At 39.1% G+C, this 24,049-nt stretch overlaps 1 protein-coding gene across 1 annotated transcript in view; it reads left to right on the top strand.

Annotated features, from left to right (window-relative positions):
- The window catches only part of C5 (complement C5), a 52,724-nt gene that overhangs the window by 16,289 nt on the left and 12,386 nt on the right, over nucleotides 1-24,049 (top strand). Inside the window, 19 exon segments of the mRNA XM_038374230.2 lie at nucleotides 1,223-1,287; nucleotides 1,289-1,318; nucleotides 1,320-1,367; nucleotides 2,335-2,464; nucleotides 3,882-3,947; nucleotides 4,676-4,876; nucleotides 5,102-5,192; nucleotides 6,414-6,490; nucleotides 10,727-10,866; nucleotides 12,197-12,418; nucleotides 13,227-13,287; nucleotides 13,905-13,994; nucleotides 14,338-14,550; nucleotides 15,013-15,088; nucleotides 17,326-17,485; nucleotides 18,080-18,175; nucleotides 18,602-18,773; nucleotides 22,495-22,700; nucleotides 23,545-23,697. Coding sequence (XP_038230158.2) covers nucleotides 1,223-1,287; nucleotides 1,289-1,318; nucleotides 1,320-1,367; nucleotides 2,335-2,464; nucleotides 3,882-3,947; nucleotides 4,676-4,876; nucleotides 5,102-5,192; nucleotides 6,414-6,490; nucleotides 10,727-10,866; nucleotides 12,197-12,418; nucleotides 13,227-13,287; nucleotides 13,905-13,994; nucleotides 14,338-14,550; nucleotides 15,013-15,088; nucleotides 17,326-17,485; nucleotides 18,080-18,175; nucleotides 18,602-18,773; nucleotides 22,495-22,700; nucleotides 23,545-23,697 — 2,297 coding nt within the window.

Genomic DNA, 24,049 nt, shown 5'->3' with positions numbered 1-24,049 from the left:
ATGTTTTCCCAAAATGTTAAAGTGTCAGCCTTCAAATCTCTTAATTTTTTTAAGTAACTGTGACTGGAGTCCCAGGAGAGCTGCACTGAAGTTACTCAATTCGGGCAAACTGCAAAGAATGGGGCAGACAATCTCCAAAGCTAGTTGATATTCCTATTCTTAGATTTACCAAACCAGCACAAACCAGCTTCTATAATACCTCAGTGGTTACCCAGAAGCCAACAGCACAGATCCCTTAAAGTAACCCTTAAAGTCTTAGACCTCCACCCAGACACCCAAGTCAAATATGATGAGGATTACTGAAAATCTAATTCATCATATACATTCTACCAGTCCCAAAGGATCAGACACATTACCTCCCAGGTTAATGAATATTCCAGATCTTACCGAATAAATGCTTAGAGCCAATCCTTATTAACTAAACTAAAATTTATTAAAAAAGAAAAGAGAGAGAGTATTGGTTAAAAGAGCAGTATGCATACAGACATGAGTACAGTTCTGAGATTAGATTCATAGTAGAGATGAGCTTTGTAGTTGCAAAGAGTTCTTTCAGAATTAGTCCATAGATTATAGTCCAGTGTTTATATTCAGAATGATCCGGATGGGACTGGAGATCTCTGTTATGACTCAAGCTTCCCCTGCATGAAGCATCAAGCAGATCTGAGATAAAAAGGATCAGGACCCAAGAGACCTTTATACAGTACCAGGCCTTCTCTTGACAGCTCGGAGTCCTTAGGTGAACAACAGGCAATCATGGAAACTTTGAAGTAGACCTATTTCCTAAGCATCACTAGTAATTAGCTACAGGGATTTATATAAGGCAATTGCCTGTTTTCCACCATTTGCAGGTGATTTGCTAGACATTTCAAAGAAAGATGAATACAGTGATATTACTATATTTATAGTTCATTTAAATGTTAAGTTTTCCTTTGATCTCTGAATTAACAGAATACAGCATAGACAGGGTCTGTTTGGTTACATTGTTAACCTCTAACACGATATAAGTACACACATACAATTACTATCACCTCTAATTTCTAACAATACAGGTTTGCATTTCAAAGTTCTAGCCTATCTGACATGGAATGTCCCTAATTGCCTTTTACTTACTTTCTAACGCTTGTCTAAAGGTTGAATTTGGGTCATTTATCCTGCGGGATGTTTAACCCTTTCTGGCCATGCGTCACAGTAACCCATATTTGTTTTCCTTTTATAGGTTCAGTTATTATCAACGAACGCTTTCATAAGCCGGGCAAGGTTATATCAATTAACATGAAAACCCAGTTCAGGTTCTTTTGTTGCTTTGTCATCTATCGACGAGGGCAATATATGGAATCACAGGAACAAGAAAGAAGTCTATGGAAAGAGTTAAGTAATAGTCACAAAATATAGTAGCAGTTTAAAAGTTTGTGTTAAGTTGCATGCATTCAGAAGGCTTGGTGATGGGATTTAGAGTCTTTCACCTCTAGGTTACTAGTTCAAATCCAGCTGAGGTCAGTAGTAATCAAAAATAGTTGCCTTTCAGTTATTGTTTGCCCTATGGAAATGAGTTGTGGGGCTTAGCCCAGTTCTCATCATCAAAAAAATCCACCGTGATTGGCTCTGTTTTTGGAGAGCTCCATGATTGAATAGGCATAGAGACTGAACTCCCCTCCTCAGTCCTAGTAGTGATTTCTGTAGGTCAGGTTTTTAAGCCACACTGGTAGAGTAGTAAGGTGGGAGCTCATATTGCTGTTGCATGTAATGTTCTTGTTCAGTAGATAAGCTAGGATTTCTGTTTTCACAGATTTATGTAGAATTCACTTCACCTGCAGCTGAAAGAATGCCACCTCAGGGGTGAAATGTAGCAGCTCTTTAACATTTTACAACAGCACTACACAACAGTTTAGTACAAGAAGAGAAACATAACAATGTACTTTTATGAGACAAGGTGGGTGAGGTAATATCTTTTATAGGACCAAATTCTGTTGGTGAGAGAGACAAGCTTACACAGAGCTCATCTTCAGATGTGAGAATTTTCCTCAGAGTGTCACAGCTAAATACAAGGTGAGTAAGATTCCCAGACTTGAAGAAGAGCTCTGTGTAAGCTTGTAAGCTTTTCTCTCTCACCAACAGAAGTCAGTCCAATAAAAGATATTACCTCACCCACCTTGTCTCTCTAATATCCTGGGACTGACATGGCTATAACAACACTGAATACAATGTATTTCTGTGTCAGTCTTATATCATTTTACTGGCTAAATGACTTGTTAATCCTCACAGGTCCATAATGCTCCCTTCAGTCATATAATATATTTCACGTTGAAATTAGCTCCTGGCTTACTTTTTTCACAGGTACTGTTAGATTTGGAAAAGAGCGATCTTGGATGTGGTGCTGGAGGAGGGCAGAACAATGTTGATGTATTCCGATTAGCTGGGCTTACTTTTCTAACCAATGCTAATGCAGATGACTCTAAAGTAGCAGGTACTTATCCTTTCAAGTTCAAATCTGTTTTTTCTACAAGTAGCATAGCTCACAATTACTATGTTGGAGCTTAATTATACAATGAGGAAGAATAATGTTGGAATCATTGTCTCATAAATACAAATGGAGTAAAGATTGTAATTATGGTAAAAAAAAAATACATACCTTAGATTCTAGGGCCTAGAGTGCCTCATTGCAATTAGAAAAAGGAACTGAAGTTATAAACAAGAACATAAGAACGGCCATTCCGGGTTAGACCAGTGGTCCATCTAGTCCAGTATTCTGCCTTCTGACAGTGCCCAATGCCAAGTGCTTCAGAGGGAATGAACAGAACAGATAATCATCAAGAGATCCATCCCACTCTAAGTACACTGCCCTTTTAAGTATATCAGCAAGTTGAGACAGCAGCTGCAAGTTCCCTCCATCCTGAGCCCTGTCGTGTCCTCCCCCTGCACTCTATGGTGATGAGGTAAAGGAAGGTGTGAGGGGCAGGAGCAGGGGGAAGGGGGACACCCTGACATTAGCACCCCTCTTTTCCCCCACCTCTGCACAGCAAGCTGGAGCTCCCGAGAGCAGCTCCAAGGCAGAGGGCCAGGAGCAGCACATGGCAGTGGAGGGAGGGACAGCTGAGCTGCTGGGCAATTGATAGCCTGCTGGGCAGCTGCCCCATAGGGAACTTAGGGGAGTGGGGAGCTGATGGGGGGCTGCCGGACCACTCTGCTTCCAAGACCCCACCAGCTCGCTGCAACGGGCTGCTCTTTCTGCAAGCAGTGGACAAAGCAGGCGGCAGCCAAACGATGTTATAAGGGAGCATGGCGCAACTTTAAACAAGCAGGTTCCCTAATTGATCAGCAACTTAACAACAAAACAGCGTTAACCGGAGCGACTTTAAGTGAGGAGTTACTGTATGTTGAACAGGACTGGTCCCAGTTCAGACCCGTGAGGCACACCACTATTTACATCTCTCCATTCTGAAAATTGATCATTTATTCCTACTCTTTTAACCAGTTACTGATCTATGAGAGGACCTTCCCTCTTGCGCCATGACAGCTTACTTTGTTTAAGAGCCTTTGGTGATGGACCTTGTCAAAGGCTTTCTATGTGTCTGACAATTTTGTTCTTTATTGTAGTTTCAACCAGTTTGCCCGGTACTGAAGTGAGGCTTAATGGCCTGTAATTGCTGGGATTGCCTCTGGAGCCTTTTTGAAAAAATTGGCATCACATTAGCTATCCTCCAGTCATGTGGTATAGAAGCTGATTTAAGTGATAGGTTACATACCACAGTTAGTAGTTCTGCAAAACAAAACTTGCCAAATTCACAGATCAGTCCTATAGTATACTTTCACTGGTTTATTTTAATGCTGGAATGAGTTCGTGGAAAAAATATTATAACATGTTCTTGGGGTTTTTTTAACAGATGAAAGTTGTAAAGCAATTGTAAGACCAAGAAGATCCAGCTTTGAAGAGGAAATACAAAACAGAGGTGCTCCAAAAGTTTTGCTTGAATATATGAAAAAAAGAGGCTGTACATTAGAAATCAGAAATATGAAGATTTAATTTTGAGTGTGCACAGGAAGAGCTAGATTGCAATGTCATTGTTCAGATTTGTCAGAGGACCCATATCAGAAAAGCTCTTAAACACATGCTTCACTTGAAGTCAGTGGGACTTAAGCACATTCTTAAAATTTAAGCAATTGCTTAAGTTCCTTGCTGAATCATGGCCACAATACAAATTAACAGCATGACAATCTGTCCCAACCTTGACCTACTCGTAGGGGTGGAAGAATGCTTTTGTCCTTTTGCCCTTTACATTTTTGGCCTCTGTCTCACAAATCTGCCAGTTGTATTGGTGGCATTTCTAATATGGATACGATCCATTAAGGATTGGACTGAGACCACCAATTCATGCAACATAGGCGAGAAAACAGTTACGGTTTTTGTGGCTGACTTTTTCATTTGAAATGTCATGTCCATCCTTTTCCTTATTTGTTTTAAAATTTTGATTCACAATAATATGGAGAGGTCACTTTGAACACTGGGATTTTTAAAAATGACAAATTTAATTTCTTCCTGAAAGCTACACCTTTATCATGGTTGTACATGATTGCCTGAATGATTGAAAATTTACTTCATTATGACCAGGTTACAGCCATTGGTTTAAAAGAATTTTATCTCAGGAAGGGATAGGTAAAAATTTTATTATTATTGCAGCATCCAGATATTCACATCCAGAGATTCGGAAGTGCTGTATGGGTGGAGTAAAAGAATCTCCTCTCAGAGAGACTTGCGGTCAGAGAGTTGAGCGTATTAAGAGTCATCCTAGGTGCATAAAAGCATTCAAGGATTGCTGTGAATTTGCAACAAAACTACGGGAGAGTGGGACATACAAAGTTTTAATATTGGCAAGAATGCGTAAGTTTCAAACTGTCTGTGAATGTATACATACATTTATGAGAGTGTATATGGTTGTTTTATGATAATGACAGCCTTCTTGTAAGAACATTAAAATCCGTTTTTTTAATTTAACAAGAAAAACAGAAGCAAAGATTCTAGGCTGTATGATATCAGAAGTCAAAAACAGTGAGTGGAAAGCCTTAGGAATCTCTGAATTGCTTTATTTTTTTCTTTTTTTTTCAGAATTTAAGGCTCTACTGGGATTGGACAAGGCAGAGATTCGTAGCTACTTCCCTGAAAGCTGGTTATGGGAAGTCCACCAAGTTCCTCCAGGGTACTATGCTCTGAACCATTTAATGTCATCTGACTTTCAAGAGCTCAGTTGTTGCATAGAACAGGATGTCCATCTCTTATTGAAAGCCTTTCTCAATACAGAGAAAGAAACCCTAATTCACTCCCCTACTGTTGACTGAGGGAAGTGATCATGCTTCCTACTTTAGTCCTTGTGGAAGGTGTAATTGAAGCATGGGTAAGGAATACCCATGCTAGCTAGATTAAATTAGTACAAGTATGCCTTTCCGTGCTACAGTTACACTTTCACTTGCAGTGTTGACATACCCTCGGTGGAGAGGGTTCATATTGACTCACAAGGGGGCAAATACCTTTGCTATGAATTTGCAGGGTTTTTAGACTGAACCAATTTTTTATAGAGTTTTTTTAGTTTTCCTGCCCTCCTTCCATGATTTAAATTCTTGTATCGTTTTTTAGAATTGTATATTTATTCCATTTTTTTAAAAATATTGTTACGAGAACATTAAAGCACTCCAAAGTTAGGAAATGCCAGAATTAAGATAGTCTGTGCAACTTAAATTCTATTCTCTTGTGCATATGCATTATGATATTGCCCTTAACTATAAGAACTGGTGGCCTGTCTCCCCACTCCAGGAATATGAACACAAAGCTATTCCTGGACCAAAGTAGGCTGCTGGATCCCAGAGTCCTTTCCCTGTATGTCTCTCCATTCAGTGCCAGCTAGCGACATCACCCCCCCTTTCCACAGTTCCTCTCCCCAACTGAGCCACTTGCTGACTCTTATATTCACTTGATCAGTCTCAGTTGGAAGGTATCAGAGTAGCAGCCGTGTTAGTCTGTATTCGCAGACTACTGTTGGAAGGTAGATGATCAATCACTGGTGAGGCTGGGCCCGACTCCCCTTGACATTTTTCCATTATGTCCCTGTGCAGGAAACTGACCACCTCTTCCCAGAATGTCAGGCCCCAGCTCTCTTTTTATTCATATTAGTTCAAAAAACTCGCTGATTTCTCCAAGGCCAGCCAATACCAAGTCTAATCAGACAAAAATGTGTTCAGTGTTCTAAGTCAACAGCTCTAGGTCTCCTGTACAGCTTACCTGAATCTTTGACCCTGCAAACTCCTCTGGGCAGAGGCTGTCTTTACCTGCATGTTGTATAGTGCTGAGTCAAATGTTGGTATTAACAAAGTAATAATAATAATTTATAAAATTTCCTAATTACCAAAAACCATTTGTAATATAGATCAAAGGCCCTTTCAGTGACTCTGCCTGATTCTCTGACTACATGGGAAATACAAGGTGTTGGCATTTCAGATAAAGGTAAGCATTGCGACCTCAGTATGGGTAACCAAAATAATTAGTGAGCTTTTGGATTCAATTTTCTTTTCCAAGACATTTTCCTTCATAATAACGGCCATACTGGGTGAGACCAAGGTCCATCTAGCCCAGTATCCTGTGTTCCAACAATGGCCAATGCCAGGTGCTCCAGAGGGAATGAACAGAACAGGTAATCATCAAGTGGTCTATCCCCTGTTGCCCATTCTTAGCTTCTGGAAAACAGAGGCTAGGAACACTATCCCTGTCCATCCTGGCTAAAAGCCATTGATGGACCTATCCTCCATGAATTTATCTAGTTCTTTTTTGAACCCTGTTATAGTCTTGGCCTTCACAACATCCTCTGCAAATTTTGCCACCTCTTTACCCCTTTTTCCAGATCATTTATGAATATGTTGAACAGGACTGGTCCCAGTGCAGACCCCTGGGGGACACCACTATTTACCTCTCTCCATTCTGAAAACTGACCATTTATTCCTACTCTTTGTTCCTATCTTTTAACCAGTTACCAATCCTTGAGAGGATCATCCTATGACAGCTTACTTTGTTTCAGAGCCTTTGGTGAGGGACCCTGTCAAAGGCTTTCTGAAAATCTAAGTACACTATATCCACTGGTTCCCCCCATCCACATGCTTGTTGACCCCCTCAAAGAATTCTAGTAGATTGGGTGAGGCATGATTTCCCTTTACAAAAACCATGTTGACTCTTCCAAAACAAATTATATTCATCTGTGTTTGACAATTTTGTTCTTTACTATAGTTTCAACCAGTTTGATCGGTACTGAAGTCAGGCTTACTGGCCTGTAATTGTCGGGATCACTTCTGGAACCCTTTTTAAAAATTGGCGTCACATTAGCTTCCTCCAGTTGTGTGGTACAGAAGCTGATTTAAATGACAGGTTACAAACTACAGTTTGTAGTTCTGCAATTTCACATTGAGTTCCTTCAGAACTCTTGGGTGAATACCGTCTGGTCCTGGTGGTTTATTACTGTTTAGTTCATCAATTTGTTCCAAAATCGCCTCTAATGACACCTCAACTCTGGGACAGTTCCTCAGACTTGTCACCTAAAAAGAATGGCTCAGGTTTGGGGAATCTCCCTCACATCCTCATGTGTGAAGACTGATGCAAAGAATTCATTTAGTTTTTCCACAATGGCCTTACCATGCTTGAATGCTCCTTTAGCACCTCCCTTGTCAAGGGGCCCCATGGGTTGTCTAGCCCTCTTCCTGCTTCTGATGTGCTTAACATTTTTTTTTGCTATTACTTTTGGAGTCTTTGGCTGTTCTTCAAATTCCATTTTGGCCTTCCTAATTATATTTTTACATTTCATTTGCCAGAGTTTATGTTCACTTCTATTTTCCTCACTAGGATTTAACTTCCACTTTTAAAAGGATGTCTTTTTGCTTTTCACTGCTTCTTTACTTTGTTATTTAGCCACGGTGGCACTTTTTTGGTTCTCTTACTATGTTTTTTAATTTGGGGTATACATTTAGGTTGAGCCTCTGTTACGGTGTCTTTAAAAAGTTTCCATGCAGATTGCAGGGATTTCACTTTTGTCCCTGTACCTTTTAATTTATGTTTAACTAACCTCCTCATTTTTGTGTAGTTTCCCTTTCTGCTACAGTGTTGGGCTGCTGTGGTGTTTTCCCCACCACAGGAATGTTAAATTTAATTATATTATGGTCACTATTACCAAGCGGTCCAGCTATATTCACCTCTTGGACCAGATCCTGTGCTCCACTTAGGACTAAATCAAGAATTGCCTCTCCTCTGGGGGGGTTCTGGGACTAGCTGCCCCAAGAAGCAGTCATTTAAGGTGTCAAAAAACTTTATCTCTGCATTCCGTCCTGAGGTGACATGTATCCAGTCAATATGGGGATGGGGGATTTCAACTATTATTATTGAGTTTTTTATTTTAATAGCCTCTCTAATCTCTCTGAGTGTTTCACAGTCACTATCACTGTCCTGGTCAGGTAGTCCGTAATATATCCCTACTGCTATATTCTTATTATTAGAGTATGGAATTACTATCCATAGAGATTCAATGTACAGTTTGGTTCATTTAAGATTTTTACTTTGTTTGATTCTATGCTTTCTTTCATATATAATGCCACTCCCCGACCAGCACAACCTGTTCTGTCCTTCCAATATATTTTGTACCCTGATATAACTGTGTCCCATTGATTATCCTCATTCCACCAAGTTTCTGTGATACCTATTATATCAATATCCTCATTTAATACAAGGTACCTCACCCATCTTATTATTTAGATTCCTAGCATTGGTATATAGCACTTTAAAAACTTTTCACTTTTTAGCTGTCTGCCATTACATGATGTAATTGAATGGGACTTTTTTCATTTGACTGTTTCTCATCAGATCCTACCAATATTTTATCATCTTCCATCCTCTCGTCCTTACTAGGTCATAGAGAATCTCCATCAATAGATCCTCCACTAACGGATGTCGCTGTCCGAACCATGTGCTCCTCCACACCTATCCGCTTTCCCCCCCAGTCCTTAGTTTAAAAACTGCTCTATGACCTTTTTAATGTTAAGTGACAGCAATCTGGTTCCATTTTGGTTTAGATCAAGTTCATCCTTCCTGTATAGGCTCCCCCTTTTCCCAAAAGTTTTCCCAGTTCCTAATAAATCTAAATCTCTCCTTCTAACACCATCATCTCATCCATGCATTGAGACCCTGCAGTTCTGGCTGTCTAACTGGCCCTGTGTGTGAAACTGGAAGTATTTCAGAGAATGCTACCATGGAGGTCCTGGACTTCAATCTCTTACCTAGCAGCCTAAATTTGGCCTCCAGGACCTCTCTCCTATCCTTCCCTATGTCACTGGTACCTATATGTACCACGACCACCGGCTCCTCCCCAGCACTACACATAAGTCTATATAGGTCAGTGGTTCTCAAACTTTTGTCCTGGTGACCCCTTTCAAATAGCAAGCCTCTGAGTGCGACCCCCCTTTTATAAATTAAAAACACCTTTTTATATATTTAACACCATTATAAATGCTGAATGCAAAGCGGTGTTTGGGGTGGAGGCTGATAGCTCACGACCCCCCCATGTAATAACCTCACGATCTCCTGCGGGGTCCCAACCCCTAGTTTGAGAACCCCTGATTTAGTTGTCTCGAGAGATCCAAATTCTCTTTTCCTTCCCTACTAATATATAATTTAGCTAAACATTCCCCCTTGACCATCAGTATCACGGGAAAACTGGTCCTAGACGCTTGGAATGCTGAAAGTATCCTGGCCTATCTGATATATAGTCTTCATGTTTGCTGGCCAGATATCTCTTGGAACACCAGGAACAGAAACTAATACTATGTATTATTAGCAAGAGAGTGCTATTTTTTAGCCCTGTTGGTTTATGAAATATTATACATTAAAATCATCATATTTTGGTTACCTTCTTTTGTGTTTACTCTTTGTTTAATTCTGGCTTGATTTGACCACTATCTGTAAAACTGTAAGCACCAGAACCAATTTTATACACCATCTGAAAACTTCTAATCCTATTTGTCAAATAGAATAAATCATCAACCTTTGATGCTATGAATCTGTGAGAATCTTTTATGCAAAAGTGTTGTGGAAATTAATTTTGGATGGCCAAAAAGAAAGACTGTAGTCAGAATAATCTGATTTTAAATCATGTCATCTAGTTTACTGGTTTTTTTTTTTTTCAATATGCTTGTTGTTTGAATATTTGTTATGTACTTCTCAGAAGTTAAATTTTTTTAAAAAATGTTAATACTTCTGCCTTGGTTGCAATTCTGTTTTACAGTTGTCATATAGGAGGCTAAGAGAAAAAGAAAATTCTGCAATAAGATCTCGAGAGGAAATGATTTAATTGCTTGAAGACGGGGGAGCAGAGAGTTTGTGATAGATGAGGTAGTACAGCTGAAAGAGAAAATCTTAGCACTAGGAAGGAGAGAACTGAGAAGAAGTCAGAGTAGTAGGACTGGAGTGAGTGCAAGGAATTAGGCAGATAGCAACTCAGAAAGAGAAAGTGGAGCAAATCCCTGATGATTTCAGAAAACCCAACATGACAATGTCAAAGTAGATTTTGTAATTTGATAGGAAACCAGAAAGGTGACAAGGGTGTGAGGAGTGATATGGACCTGTTTCTTGGAATGAGAGACTAATCTGCATAAAATGTGTGCTTCTGCTTATATCATATTGTGCTATTATGTTTTTAATTCTTCCTAGGCATATGTGTTGCTGATGCACTCCAAGTGCAGGTTTTAAAAGATGTTTTCGTGAGCATGCATATACCTTATTCTGTTGTGCGTGGAGAACAAATTGAGTTAAAAGGATCTGTTTACAACTACAGAAATTCCAGAATGATGGTAATTTGTGGATTTTCTGAATTTTATATAAGTAGTATTATGATGAACTGACAAAGGATTTGTTTCTGCAAGTATCCAGTCAATATGCATGAGTCAGAATTCTCCAATTGTTAAAAAATGCAGCATTGTACTTCATAATTTAATTTATTTGATTCCTGTAGCGCCCATCACATTCTATTTGGGCACAGTTCAAAAGTTTTATTAAAAAATCGACTGCGCCCAGGCATAACCAGTAGCTATACTTGTAGAATATCCTGGTGTGTGGCCTCGCCAGTTCTCAATGGTAGGTGGTGAAAAAGGGAAGCCAAAATGGCATAAGTGGAACTGACACATGAAATGACTTGCACTTAATTCTGAAGCCAACTCCCAATGTACTCTAGTGAACAGAATCATGGATGGAGTTTCTACATATTAGCTTCCTGAACTGAGAGGGCAGCGCTCTTGATCAAATCTGGAAAAAACTTTAGGACTCAAGAATAAACAATTTTGTACATCAAGAAATGCACTAATCTTTGCATCTTTCTGCTTCACTCTCTATTCTATTCCTTCCCTCCCACTGGTCAGGCACAGACTACATGTTTGATCACCCACAGTGTTAGCTTTGGTAGAAAGAACTTTGGACAGGACATGGAAGAAGTGGTCAGTTCAGCAGCATTCAGCAACATGAAGTTTTCTCGTTCTGTAGCATCCACCTTCTCTCATGTAAAAGTACAGTGCACAAAATATTTTTTTAAAGATGGCTGCTGTACTAATAGGATGTCCCAGTTATCACCCTCACCTCCTTGCTTGGATGTTGTATCACTTTTCCTTTCTCTTTGTCTGTCTGTCTTTTTAAACTGTATGCTCTTTCGGGCATAGGGACTGCATCTTTCTCTGTGTTTTGAAATTACATAGCAACTTTTGTGTTCTATCCTAATATAAATATTAAAAATAAATAATATAATGCTTCTGCTCAAATTTGAGTTTGAAATTTCAAGTGGAGGGTGGTTTTCTTGGTTACAAATTTTTGAAAGCAAATAAATAATGTTGCCTGGAGATTTAATAGAAAAGCAAAATTTTAGGGATGAAAAATATCCTGAAACAGAACAGTGAAATTTTACAGAAAAATGTTGCAAAGAAAAATTATATGCAACTGTATATATGATGTCTAGTGCTTTGGCTCCCTGATCCTTGGTTAGGGCCTCTGTGCGCTAGTATAATGCAAATAACAACAATAATAATAAAGTTAATCACTTTTACACATTGCTGACAATAGTAAAATTGTTTAGTGTTATCTAACACTCAATGTAAAATTTATTTTAATCTTTTAAAATCTTCTCTGATGTTTCAGTTCTGTGTTAAAGCAACAGTTGGAGATGGAATCTGTTTGTTCGAAGGCTCTGCAAGTCCTCAGCAAAGGTTACAGAGTTGTCAATTTCAGAACCTAGATGGTTATTCTGTCGCATCAGTTACATTCAGAATACTCCCTCTGGAACTAGGTCTTCATACAATCAACTTTACATTGTTGGCTGGACAGAACAGTGAAGTTTTAGTGAAAACATTGCATGTGGTGGTAAGACCAAAACCTTCCTTAGAACTCTTGCTCTTTTTGAATAGATTCAGTCATAATAAATGGATGGTTATTTTATTTATTTTTATAAATATATGAAATCAGAGTATGAACATGACTGCATTTGACTTATGAAATCTAGGGATCATATATAATTTACTTGTGTTTAAAAAGTGCTTATCAGTCTTTTGGGTGCTGTAAAATAACAAATACACCTGCAAATAGTCTTGTCATTCTGTTTAACAGATCTACCAGTAGCAGCAGTTGTTAATCTCCATTCTGATGTGTATATAAAAGGCATAAAACATTTGCCTGATCCTGCAGTCCTTTCTCATATCAAACTGTCATTGACTTCATTGAGAGTTATGCCATGATGCAACTTCAGGATTGGGCTCTTATGTATTTACTTTTTTAAATGTATGGATTACAATGGTTGACAACTAGTAGGCAAATAAGTGTAAATATGATTTATGTAGCTTGTAACTTAATTAAGCAAATAGAGTATAGAATATTGATGATGTAGTTTGTATCAGTTTTTCAAATACTTAAATACATTTATTGTAAAGATATATTTATTAAATTTTTTTAATTTCCATAAACTTTATTTACATCTGTTGCTAATTTTGGTTGAAGATTATGTTTTGAAAACAAATGGCTGGCAGCAGCAGCAGCAAACCTTTAAACTGAGAATTAGACAAAGATTATGTGGGTCTGATTGTTTGATATTTTAAAATTATTGCTTTAGTCAGTGTGTTAAATTAAACAAAGTACTTTGATGTACTGCTTAGTTTTGGCCTCATCTTGATTGCAGCCAGAAGGTATTAAGAGAGAACTTCATGCAGGCTTTTCTCTGGATCCACAAGGTGTTTATGGTATGGAAAGTGATTTTGTATCTTATTATTTGTTCTTTTACTCTGCAATCTCAGACAAACATCAAAATCAATTCTTCTTCCTGGCACAATGTTCACATATGTCTATTGTGAAATTGCATGCCCTAGCACACAGTAATGGAGTCCCTTTCAAAGTAGCTAGCCATTTTTTTTTAGATTTTGATTAATTGGAATGATTAGGAACTTGTATCTTATATGGCATGAAGACTTTGAGATTTTTTCTAAATTTAGTTGTGCAGGAAAACCAACTACCAAGTGCTGCTTTCCCTAGAATAATAGAAAGTAATCCAGTTTAATCAGAGATGAATCTATACTCCAAAGTTCTGATCAAGATTAGAACTTTTCTAAAGATCCAAGTATTAGTTTAATTTATTATGGAATTAGGGTCTGGATCTAAATTTTTTCAAAGTTTAGAGTTGTTTGGATCTGGGTTTTAGACCCAACTTTAGTTTTCATGATTTTTTGTGTGTGTTTGATAAATTGGCAAACAGCTGTGGCCTCAATCTGTCCCAGCAGGGCTGTTGGGGTCTAAATTCTGCAATTACATAGGTAATGCTATAAATACGTTGAGATATATATGTATTTATTTCCAATTGCAGGTATAATCAGAAGACGACAAGAATTTCGATACAGGACACCATTAGATCTGGTCCCCAAAACGAAAATTGACAGGACTGTGAGTATAAAAGGTAAATGGAATGAAATGTATGCAGTATTTATATTTAGCTTCTAGATACGTGCTTGCTCTCTTTCTTAATTTCCTTTTTTCTGCTCTACCCACCTGACTATACTCTCAGGTGCTCTTTCTTTCTTTTGAGAAAAGGCTATTTAGAGCAGACTCTTTTTTAGAGATTATATTTTCTTAAACTCCAATCTTTATTAATAGATTTTAATAGAAAATTATTAGAGTATCTCTAAATATCATGGGTCAAATTCTACCCTCAGATATACTTGCACAATTGCCATTTAAGTCAATAAGAGTTATGCCTGTATTTCTGAGGCAGCAATTAACCATGTTGTTTTTCTTCACAGGACAGCTTATGGGTGAGGTAATCTCTGCTGCCCTCAAATATGAAGGTGTTCAGTTTCTTACTAATTTGCCCAAGGGCAGTGCAGAGGCAGAGCTCATGAGTATTGCTCCAGTATTTTATGTCTTTCACTACCTGGAAAAGTCCGATAACTGGAATTTACTTGGCCCTAAAACCATAACATCAAGAGTTAATATGAGGAGGAAGATGAAAGAAGGTAGAAAAACGTGGTCTCCAATTTCTGGTTTTATTTGAAAGTTCTAAGGACTTGCAAATACTGTTGGATAAGAAAGTTAATGTTTAATATTTGATGAAAATGTAATAAAGCTAATGTATTTTTAAAAAAATATTTTTAACTAAAACTGTGGGGTTAACTATGTTTCACATAATGTCTCTGTAGTGGCTGAACTACAAAATTGCTTGAACACTTATGTTGCAAACCCTATAAAATATGATCTTATTTTATTTGGAAGCAGTAAAGTTTTAGTTGACATGCACAATTAGGGTAATTTAATATTATCTTTTTGAGTTGGAAGTTAACCATTTGCTGCTTTTTAGAAACAAAACAATTAAAGGCCAGTTATCAAAGAGAGGTTAATTTTTCTTCTAAGTGAAGAAACGTAATTTGAATAGAAATCAGTGCTTCAGAAATACTAAGTCTGCTTTATGTATATCTTAGGTATTGTAAGCATCCTGTCATTCAGAAACAGAGACTTCTCTTACAGCATGTGGAAAGACGGGAAATCCAGCACTTGGTGAGTTAAAATGATCATTTTATTACAGTGGATTTGAAAGGTTTGATTCAGTCCTGTGTTTCCACAGTGACTAATATTTAAGGGCCATATTTCATATTGCCATTAATGTGTGCACAGAACTCCATCAGTGCCACTGTTAGTTCCACTTATGGATCAAGGGCAACATTTTTGCCTCAGTATTTAAAGGAAGAAGTGACTCTCAGTGACTAATTCCTGATGATTCAGAGAAGGGTGGAAAATCTCCCACAATACGCCAAGACTATTGTACAGTATTGTATTTAAGGAAAAATCACCTTCCTGTGCTCTGTAGAGATCAGCTCACACACTGCAGCATGAGATTTGATTAACTTTATTTTACAATGCTAATTTAAAAATACTATTGATCATTGCTACAGGGTGCCTCTGTGGCTACCCAGTGTACCGCACTGTCTGACCAGCTCATGCGGCCTCACAGACACACACACTAGGTTGTTACCTTTTGACCACCAGATGTGTACCATATATACTCATTCGTAAGCTGAATATTTTGGTAAAAAAAGTGAGCACGGGTTGGCTTATAAACGGGTCACACCAAAATTTGATGATTTTAAACTCTATGAAATCATTGAATTGAATATCTAATACATTGTCGTTTTGTTTACCTGAAGCATCTGCAGGCATGGAGCGCCTCAGCTCCCTGTGGCTGCGATTCGCTGTTCCCAGCCAATGGGAGCTGCGGGAAGCGGCTTACTCTGATGGGCCGGGAGCCAAAGTTTGCCAACTCCTGAAATACAGGGTTGGCTTATGAGAGGGTCATACAGTTTTTACTGTTTTTAACCTATCCATCTTGGGGCGGTCAGCTTATAAACCAATGGGCTAATGAACGAGTATATTCGGTATTTATTCCTTCCTTGCAAAGTATAACAGTGTACTGCAATCTTATAGCAAGAGGAGGTTTCCCTACAGCCTTCACTCTTCAGCCCAGTGTCATTGTCCAGCTATATTGTAAAAAGGACAGGAGAACGTGCATGTGGTTTAATTAGGCCACAACTTAATGATTAATTTCTGGGTGTACCTGGCAGATAAAAGTGTACAGTGTGGGTAATTCCGTGATCATTTTAATATACACTTGGGAGCTTCCATCAGTCCCCCCCATTACCATCCTGGTCTCTAGTCATCCCACGGCTGGGACCTTACAATGCCCCCTCCTCAAATGAGGGTTAAGGTGGGCTATAAAGGGGCGGGGTTGGCTCCCTGCCGTGCCAGTCATAGGAGCCCCAAACACTCCCGTGTCTGCTCCTTTAATGCATACCTCCTTTAAATCCCCTACTAATCCCTTTATCTGATCACTGTATCCCTTCTCTACAGAGTATCTGCATTGGACGTCCACCCCATATTTACATAATGAGTTGCGGCATTATAGCTTAACTCCCATTCCATGTTCACCCTAGCTAAGTCCCCCCTGAACCCGCTGTGGAGAAGGCAGAAAAAAAAAACATACTATGCCTTGGTCAATCTGTTGGTGAGGGGAAAATTCCTTCCATGCCCCCCAAGAAAGGAACAGCTATTGCAGTGCCCACAGTGGATCCTGATCAAACCTGGTATTTCGCCACTTCCCTGGATGGGAGAATGGGTGCTTCTCCATCAGGTCCCGGTAAAACAGGGTTTCACCTGTCTGGTTTGTATTTATATCCATCCCTTGGGAGCGACGTGGGGGATGGGTCAGTGTCCCCGCACTGACCTGCTCTGCGGCTGCTGCAAAAGTCACTCTTAGCCTCTCCACCCTTTAAAGAAGTGGACGTCTTTCCCCAGCAGACCAGACAATCCCCACCCCCTGACTTAAAGTGCGGAGCAGTCACCCCCTGAGCTTTCCTTCTGAGCTCCCCCTTGCTTCCTGTTTCTTCCACTTATAGCCTCCTATCGTTAGCCCAATGATTACAGGTGCTCATAATCCTCCAACAGAAAGTGTTTAATTGCTCCTAGCTTGCAGCCTTTTTCATGCTGTAGCCACATCAGTGACCAGGGTGCTACTAAAAGTGCCCTGTCCCAGTCATACGTTTGTCCAGCCATTCTGAAAGGGCTGCAACAAGGTTTAATTGACCCAAGGCAACATACAGTAAACCCAAATCTTAGTAATGCAAATTTATGCCTAAATAGGTGCTCTCTATCTATCTTGATATTTTAAACTACCCCCCCCCCCGCCAAATCATCTCACACACTGAACAAAACATCTGTATTTTGCTCAATTTCCTTCACAGGTTGACAGCTTTTGCCTTAAGGATTTTTGGACAAGTTAGTCTGTATATTACTCTGGATCAAATTTCTGTTTGTAATTCAGTGATGTGGCTGATTGAAAATTGTCAAATGACAGATGGGTCATTCAAGGAACTTTCAAGTTATCAGCCAGTAAAACTACAGGTATGACAAGTGAACAGATGTTTTATTTGTGCATATATTAAAGGCTCAAGTTGCCATAAGGTACTCCATTATTTGATACAAAAGCTGTTTTAGGTCCTGATTCAGCAAAGCATATAAGCAAGTACTTAAATGCTATGCTGAATCAGAGGTTTACAGATAATTTTGCTATAATTCACTGAGTTCTAATACATGTTCACACATCTCTCCTTCTAAAATCGCTTTTAGAGTAGTGCAGTATTTTAAACTTCACTGTATTTTTCAGATACAGATACCTGTATGTTACTTCTTAGATGCTGTGAAAGCAACATGTATATTGTCTTTTTCTAATCACGATATAAAAGTCCTGAAAAAATATTGGCTTGTCATTACTTTTACATGTATTTTTGGTCTAGTCTGTCTGTTTGTATTTTTTTAAATAAATTAACCTCTTCACAAAAGAAGACTTCTTTTCAATGTAAAAATAAAATTGCTATTGCACTGATACTTCTTACAGAAATTTTTCTTCAGTTCCTCACCTAAATTGTAAAATATTCTTTTTATCAATTGACCGCACTGTTTCAAACCAGCTTTATTTACATATTTGGATTTTTTTAGGGTACTTTGCCTACAGAAGCCAAAGAAAAAACTTTGTATCTCACAGCTTTTTCTGTTATTGGACTTGCAAAGGCCATTCACTTATGCCCAACACAGGTATGTAATGCTTTCATTTCTCCAATGAGGCCATGGGCAATCATATTCTCGGCTTCTGTGTTCTGCTGTCCTTAGATTTCCCCCGTCTCCTTCCCCCTTCCCCCCGCAGTCCTGACCCAGAGGCAAGTCAGGATTGATCATGAGGATCTATGATTCTCTCTCAACCCAAACCACCCACAAACCAAAGCTCTTTTTTCTTTTATCCTAAGAGTTACTTCCAGTGTCAAGTGTTAGTATATACATGTTGTTGATCTAGCCTTTAGTGAGCCACAGTGGTGATGCAGCTTCCAAAATAAGCAAAAGAACAAACCAGATCATTTGCCTGGGGATTTGGTTGTAGAAGGTACTGTATAAATACGTGATGTCTTGGTAATACGATAGATGATTATCCTTCTGATACATATAACCTCCTGTTCACCTTGTCAGAAAATCCAAGAAGCTAAAAATGCAGCAGAAGAGTATTTGCTGAAAAATGTGCAAGCTGCGCAAAGCACGTTTACCTTGGCAATAGCTTCATATGCTTTAGCTCTCATGGATTCAAACCATCCTGGTGCACGCTCAGCCTTTTCTGCACTGAAGAAGGAAGCTCTTGTAAAAGGTATGACTCAGTAAACTATCACTTCACCCTAAAGAACCTATTACTGAAGTAGATGGTCTGTAGGTAAGTGAGCAAAGTTTGCAACACGGATGAACTTCACATACAAATTCTTTCAGATGAATTGAAATATTTAATAAGTTATAATACATGTTCTTCTTCAAGTGCTTGCTCATGTCAATTCCATTATAGGTGTGCTCACGCCCATGTGCGCAGTCGTCTGAGGCTTTTGCCTTAGTGGTATCCACAGGGCCGGCTGTGGCACCCTGTGGAGTGCCGCACTCATGCTGCAGAATATCAGACATTGCCGGCCCTATGCCCTCTCAGTTCCTTTTTATCACCCATGGTGGTCAGTTGGCGTGCCTCTGTCCCTGGCTTCACAAGTGGCCAGTGATTTCTCTTCTATCTTTGCCTTGCACTTCTAGCTGTAAACAGTTAATCATTTCATAGTGGCTGGCCACCACTTCCAATTTGCAGCACTCCCCTTTAGCCTGTCCTCAGCTCCCAGGGTATTCACGAAATGCATGGCACCGGTGGTGGCTTACCTGAGACATCAGGGAATCCTGATCTTTCCATATCTCGATGACTGGCTCATCAAGGGCAGGTCTCTGGAGCAAGTGCAAAGGAGTCTCGATCTGATATGTTCCACTTGCAGTGACCTGGGCCTGTTAATAAACACAGAAAAGTCCATGTTAACACCAGTCCAACGCATAGAGTTCATTGGAGTCAGAAGGGTACTGGCCTTCTACATAGATAGAATGAAGCTGTTCTGTAAGTCAATGCAGTTGTTCATTGCTGTGGCAGACAGGATGAAGGGTTGCCCAGTGTCTGCCCAGAGAATATCATTGTGGATCACTGTCTGCATCCACTACTGTTATGAACTGGCGAAGATGTCCCCATTGGTGATTGTGACTGCTCACTCGACAAGGGTGCAGGTGTCCTTGGCAGCCTTCCTCGCTCAGGTACCGATTCAAGAAATTTTTCAGGCCGTGACCTAGTCAATCTTCCACACATTTGCTTTGCACTGTGCTCTGATTCAGCAAGCTCAAGATGACGCTGGTTTTGACAGATCTGTGCTCCAATCTGCAAGACTCTGAACTCCAAGCCCACCTCTGGGGATACTGCTTTCGAGTCATCTAGAATGGAATTGACATGAGCAAGCACTCGAAGAAGAAAAAACGGTTACCTACCTTTCGTAGGTTGTTGTTCTTCGAGATGTGTAGCTCATATCCATTCCATTACCTGCCCTCCTGCCCCTCTGTCGGAGTAGTCAGCAAGAAGGAACTGAGAGGGCGTAGGGCCGGCGGTGCCTGATATACCGCGGCATGAGCGCAGCACTCCAAAGGGCACCAGAGCCAGCCCTACGGATACTGCTAAGGCAGAATCTCCGATGACCGTGCACATGGGCATGCACATACCGACAATGGAATGGACATGAATCCAAGAATATTAAAGGAATTGGCACCCGAAATTGCAAACACCTTAGCAAGAATTTTTAATAACTCTAAACTCAGGGGTTGTACCGTATGATTGGAGAATTGCTAATCTAGTTCCTATTTTTAAGAAAGGGAAAAAAAGTGATCCAGGAAACTATAGGCCTGTTAGTTTGACATCTGTAGTATGCAAGGTCTTGGAAAAAATTTTGAAGGAGAAAGTAGTTAAGGACATTGAAGTCAATGGTAAATGGGTCAAAATACAACATGGTTTTACAAAAGGTAGATCGTGCCAAACCAACCTGATCTCCTTCTTTGAGAAAGTAACAGGTTTTTTAGACAAAGGAAACGCAGTAGATTTAATTTACCTAGATTTCAGTAAGGTGTTTGATACTGTGCCACATGGGGAATTATTAGCTAAATTGGAAAAGATGGGGATCAATATGAAAATTGAAAGGTGGATAAGGAATTGATTAAAGGGGAGACTACAACGGGTCCTACTGAAAGGCGAACTGTCAGGCTGGAGGGAGGTTACCAGTGGAGTTCCTCAAGGATCAGTTTTGGGACCAACCTTATTTAATCTTTTTATTACTGACCTTGGCACAAAAAGTGGGAGTGTGCTAATAAAGTTTCCGGATGATACAAAGCTGGGAGGTATTGCCAATTTAGAGAAGGACCGGGATATTATACAGGAGGATCTGGATGACCTTGTAAACTGGAGTAATAGTAATCGGATGAAATTTAATAGTGAGAAGTGTAAGGTTATGCATTTAGGGATTAATAACAAGAATTTTAGTTATAAGCTGGGGACGCATCAATTAGAAGTGATGGAGGAGGAGAAGGACCTTGGAGTATTGGTTGATCATAGGATGACTATGAGCCGCCAATGTGATATGGCTGTGAAAAAAGCTAATGCGGTCTTGGGATGCATCAGGAGAGGTATTTCCAGTAGGGATAAGGAGGTTTTAGTACCGTTATACAAGGCACTAGTGAGACCTCACCTAGAATACTGTGTGCAGTTCTGGTCTCCCATGTTTAAAAAGGATGAATTCAAACTGGAGCAGGTACAGAGAAGGGCTACTAGGATGATCCGAGGAATGGAAAACTTGTCTTATGAAAGGAGACTTAAGGAGCTTGGCTTGTTTAGCCTAACTAAAAGAAGGTTAAGGGGAGATATGATTGCGCTCTATAAATATATCAGAGGGATAAATACCAGAGAGGGAGAGGAATTATTTAAGCTCAGCTCCAATGTAGACACAAGAACAAACGGCTATAAACTGGCCACCTGGAAGTTTAGACTTGAAATTAGACGAAGGTTTCTAACCATCAGAGGAGTGAAGTTTTGGAATAGCCTTCCAAGGGAAGCAGTGGGGGCAAAAGATCTATCTGGCTTTAAGATTAAACTAGATAAGTTTATGGATGAGATGTATGATGGGATAACATGATTTTGGTAATTAAATATTCATGGTAAATAGGTCTAATGGCCTGTGATGGGGTGTTAGATGGGGTGGGATCTGAGTTACCGAGGAAAAAATTTTCTGTAGTATCTGGCTGGTGAATCTTGCCCAAATGCTCAGGGTTTAGCTGATCACCATATTTGGGGTCGGGAAGGAATTTTTCTCCAAGGCAGATTGGAAGAGGCCCTGAAGGTTTTTCGCCTTCCTCTGTAGCATGGGGCACAGGTCACTTGCTGGAGGATTCTCTGCTCCTTGAAGTCTTTAAACCAAAGCAATGGGATGCAGAGAGGACCTAGACAAGCAATTCTCTTGCCTTGTGGTCCTCACAAGCATTTTGATTACAAAATGCACAATTCGGTTCCACTACAAGTTGCTGATCTTAACAATTTTTTTAATATTTAGTTTCTGTTAATGTGTGCAACATATAAGTATAAAACATGAAAATTAATGGTAATAGTTAAAAATCACTTGTTACTGGTTTGTAAATACAGTATCCTATAATACATCAAACTCCTCTATTCCCAAGATCAACAGAACACAAATCTACCACCATCTGTTTCACAATGAAGGTAGCAACAAAGGAATAGCATCTGCTTTTCCTGTTAGAGAATTAAATTGTGTTTTGCACAGGTCAGGTTTTATTCAGAGGTTTAAATAGCCTTTGGGCATAAACAGAGCACAACTCCATCTCTAATAAAAACAGAGGGAGAGCTCCTCCTTCTCTCCCTGACTTGGATAAGCAGTACTCCCCCTCCAGCTTGGCTTGTGTGGTGAGAGCTCCCCTTCTTGTTACAATCTACTTTAACCCCTGCTAATATTTTATTACTCTTCCAGGTGACCCTCCTGTTTATCGTTTTTGGAAGGATACTTCCACTAAACTAGATAAATATGTTCCTAATGCTGGCACTGCGCAGATTGTTGAAACCACTGCTTATGCCTTGCTAACCACCCTCTTGAGTGGGGAAAAAGTCTATGCTAATCCAGTTGTCAGATGGTTGTCTGAAGAGCAAAGATATGGTGGTGGATTTTATTCCACTCAGGTGTGTTTTTAAATGTTTCTCTCCCGTTCTTCAGATGAAATCAGAGAAGCCTTAGTAGAGTAATAGATGAGCCAAACTGACAACTTGTGTGTCCTGTTATGTTGGGTAGGAATCAAAGGAAATTAGTAACATGACCTCCAGCTGCAGGAATATTACTTCCTTAGCAGTACATGCAAATCATTACTCATATATCTGCAGGCTCAGTCTATTGACTTTAGATACAGCCAGATGAAAAAACTGCGTACCAGGAAAAAACTCATTTTGACCAAAATTTCTACAAAACCAATATATTTTGACACTGAATTTGTCACTGTTTTTCACAAAAGATGAAAAGCCATATTTACAGATGAAAAACTTTTTGTATTAAAAACAGCAAATTCACTTGTGTTTTTAAAAAATGATTAGTGGAATTTCTGTGTTTTCCCATATGCTTTCTGACAAAAAGTCACCCTTGATCAAATTTGCTAATTCTTGCAAACTTTCCAGTTTTGCAAATTAAAAAAATCTATGAAGTAAAAAACTATGATATAGCAATTTTTCACAGCAATAGTTGTGCTTATTTACTAGCTTGCTTATTTTTAAAACATCTGTTTCCAGCAGCTGTACACTTATTTACAAACTTTTAATAAAACAATAAATTATACAAACATGCCCACAAAGGTAGTGTTAAATATCCTATCATTTTATTAAGAGTATAATAACACACTATTAAATTGCTTAGCTGGTTAGGGTTACCACTATCTGTCTTCCTAAATAAGTGTCTGAGTAAAGTGTTTAATAATCAATTTTGTTACAGTTTAGTTTCCATTCCAGTAGTAATTCTTTCTAATTTGATTTTTGACAGGACACAATTAATGCCCTTGAAGCCTTGACTGAATATTCCCTTCTCGTTCAACGTCTTTTTCTGAACATGGATGTCAAGGTGGCTTACAAGAATTATGGAGACCTTCAGCGCTATAAACTGACAGAAGAAAATTACATAGGAGGGACTCTGGAAGTGAGTGAATAGTTTTACCTTAGAAAAGTGAAAACAAATATTATTAATAACTTACAAAAATTCCTTTGAGAAGGAAAGAAATAAAGTCTAGACAAATTTTAAAAAAAGAAAATGTGTCTATGAAAAATAGCATTTGTTTAATTGTTGTCTTCATCTGCTAAGATTTAATTGATGCAGCAAGTGATTAAAGGTTTCACTGATTCAGGACCACATCCTCAAAACACTTATTTACATGAGTAGTCCCATTGAATTCAGTAAGATTACACAAATATGTAAAGTTGCATGTGTAAATAGTGGGATTGGCCCTTTGCTTGTAATCAGAAATGTAAAAAAGATCATAAGATCCGTGTGA

This window comes from Dermochelys coriacea, chromosome 16 (genome assembly GCF_009764565.3).
Source record: "Dermochelys coriacea isolate rDerCor1 chromosome 16, rDerCor1.pri.v4, whole genome shotgun sequence".
NCBI classification, from domain to species: Eukaryota; Metazoa; Chordata; order Testudines; family Dermochelyidae; genus Dermochelys; species Dermochelys coriacea.
This window is presented reverse-complemented; position numbering and strand designations above follow the sequence as displayed.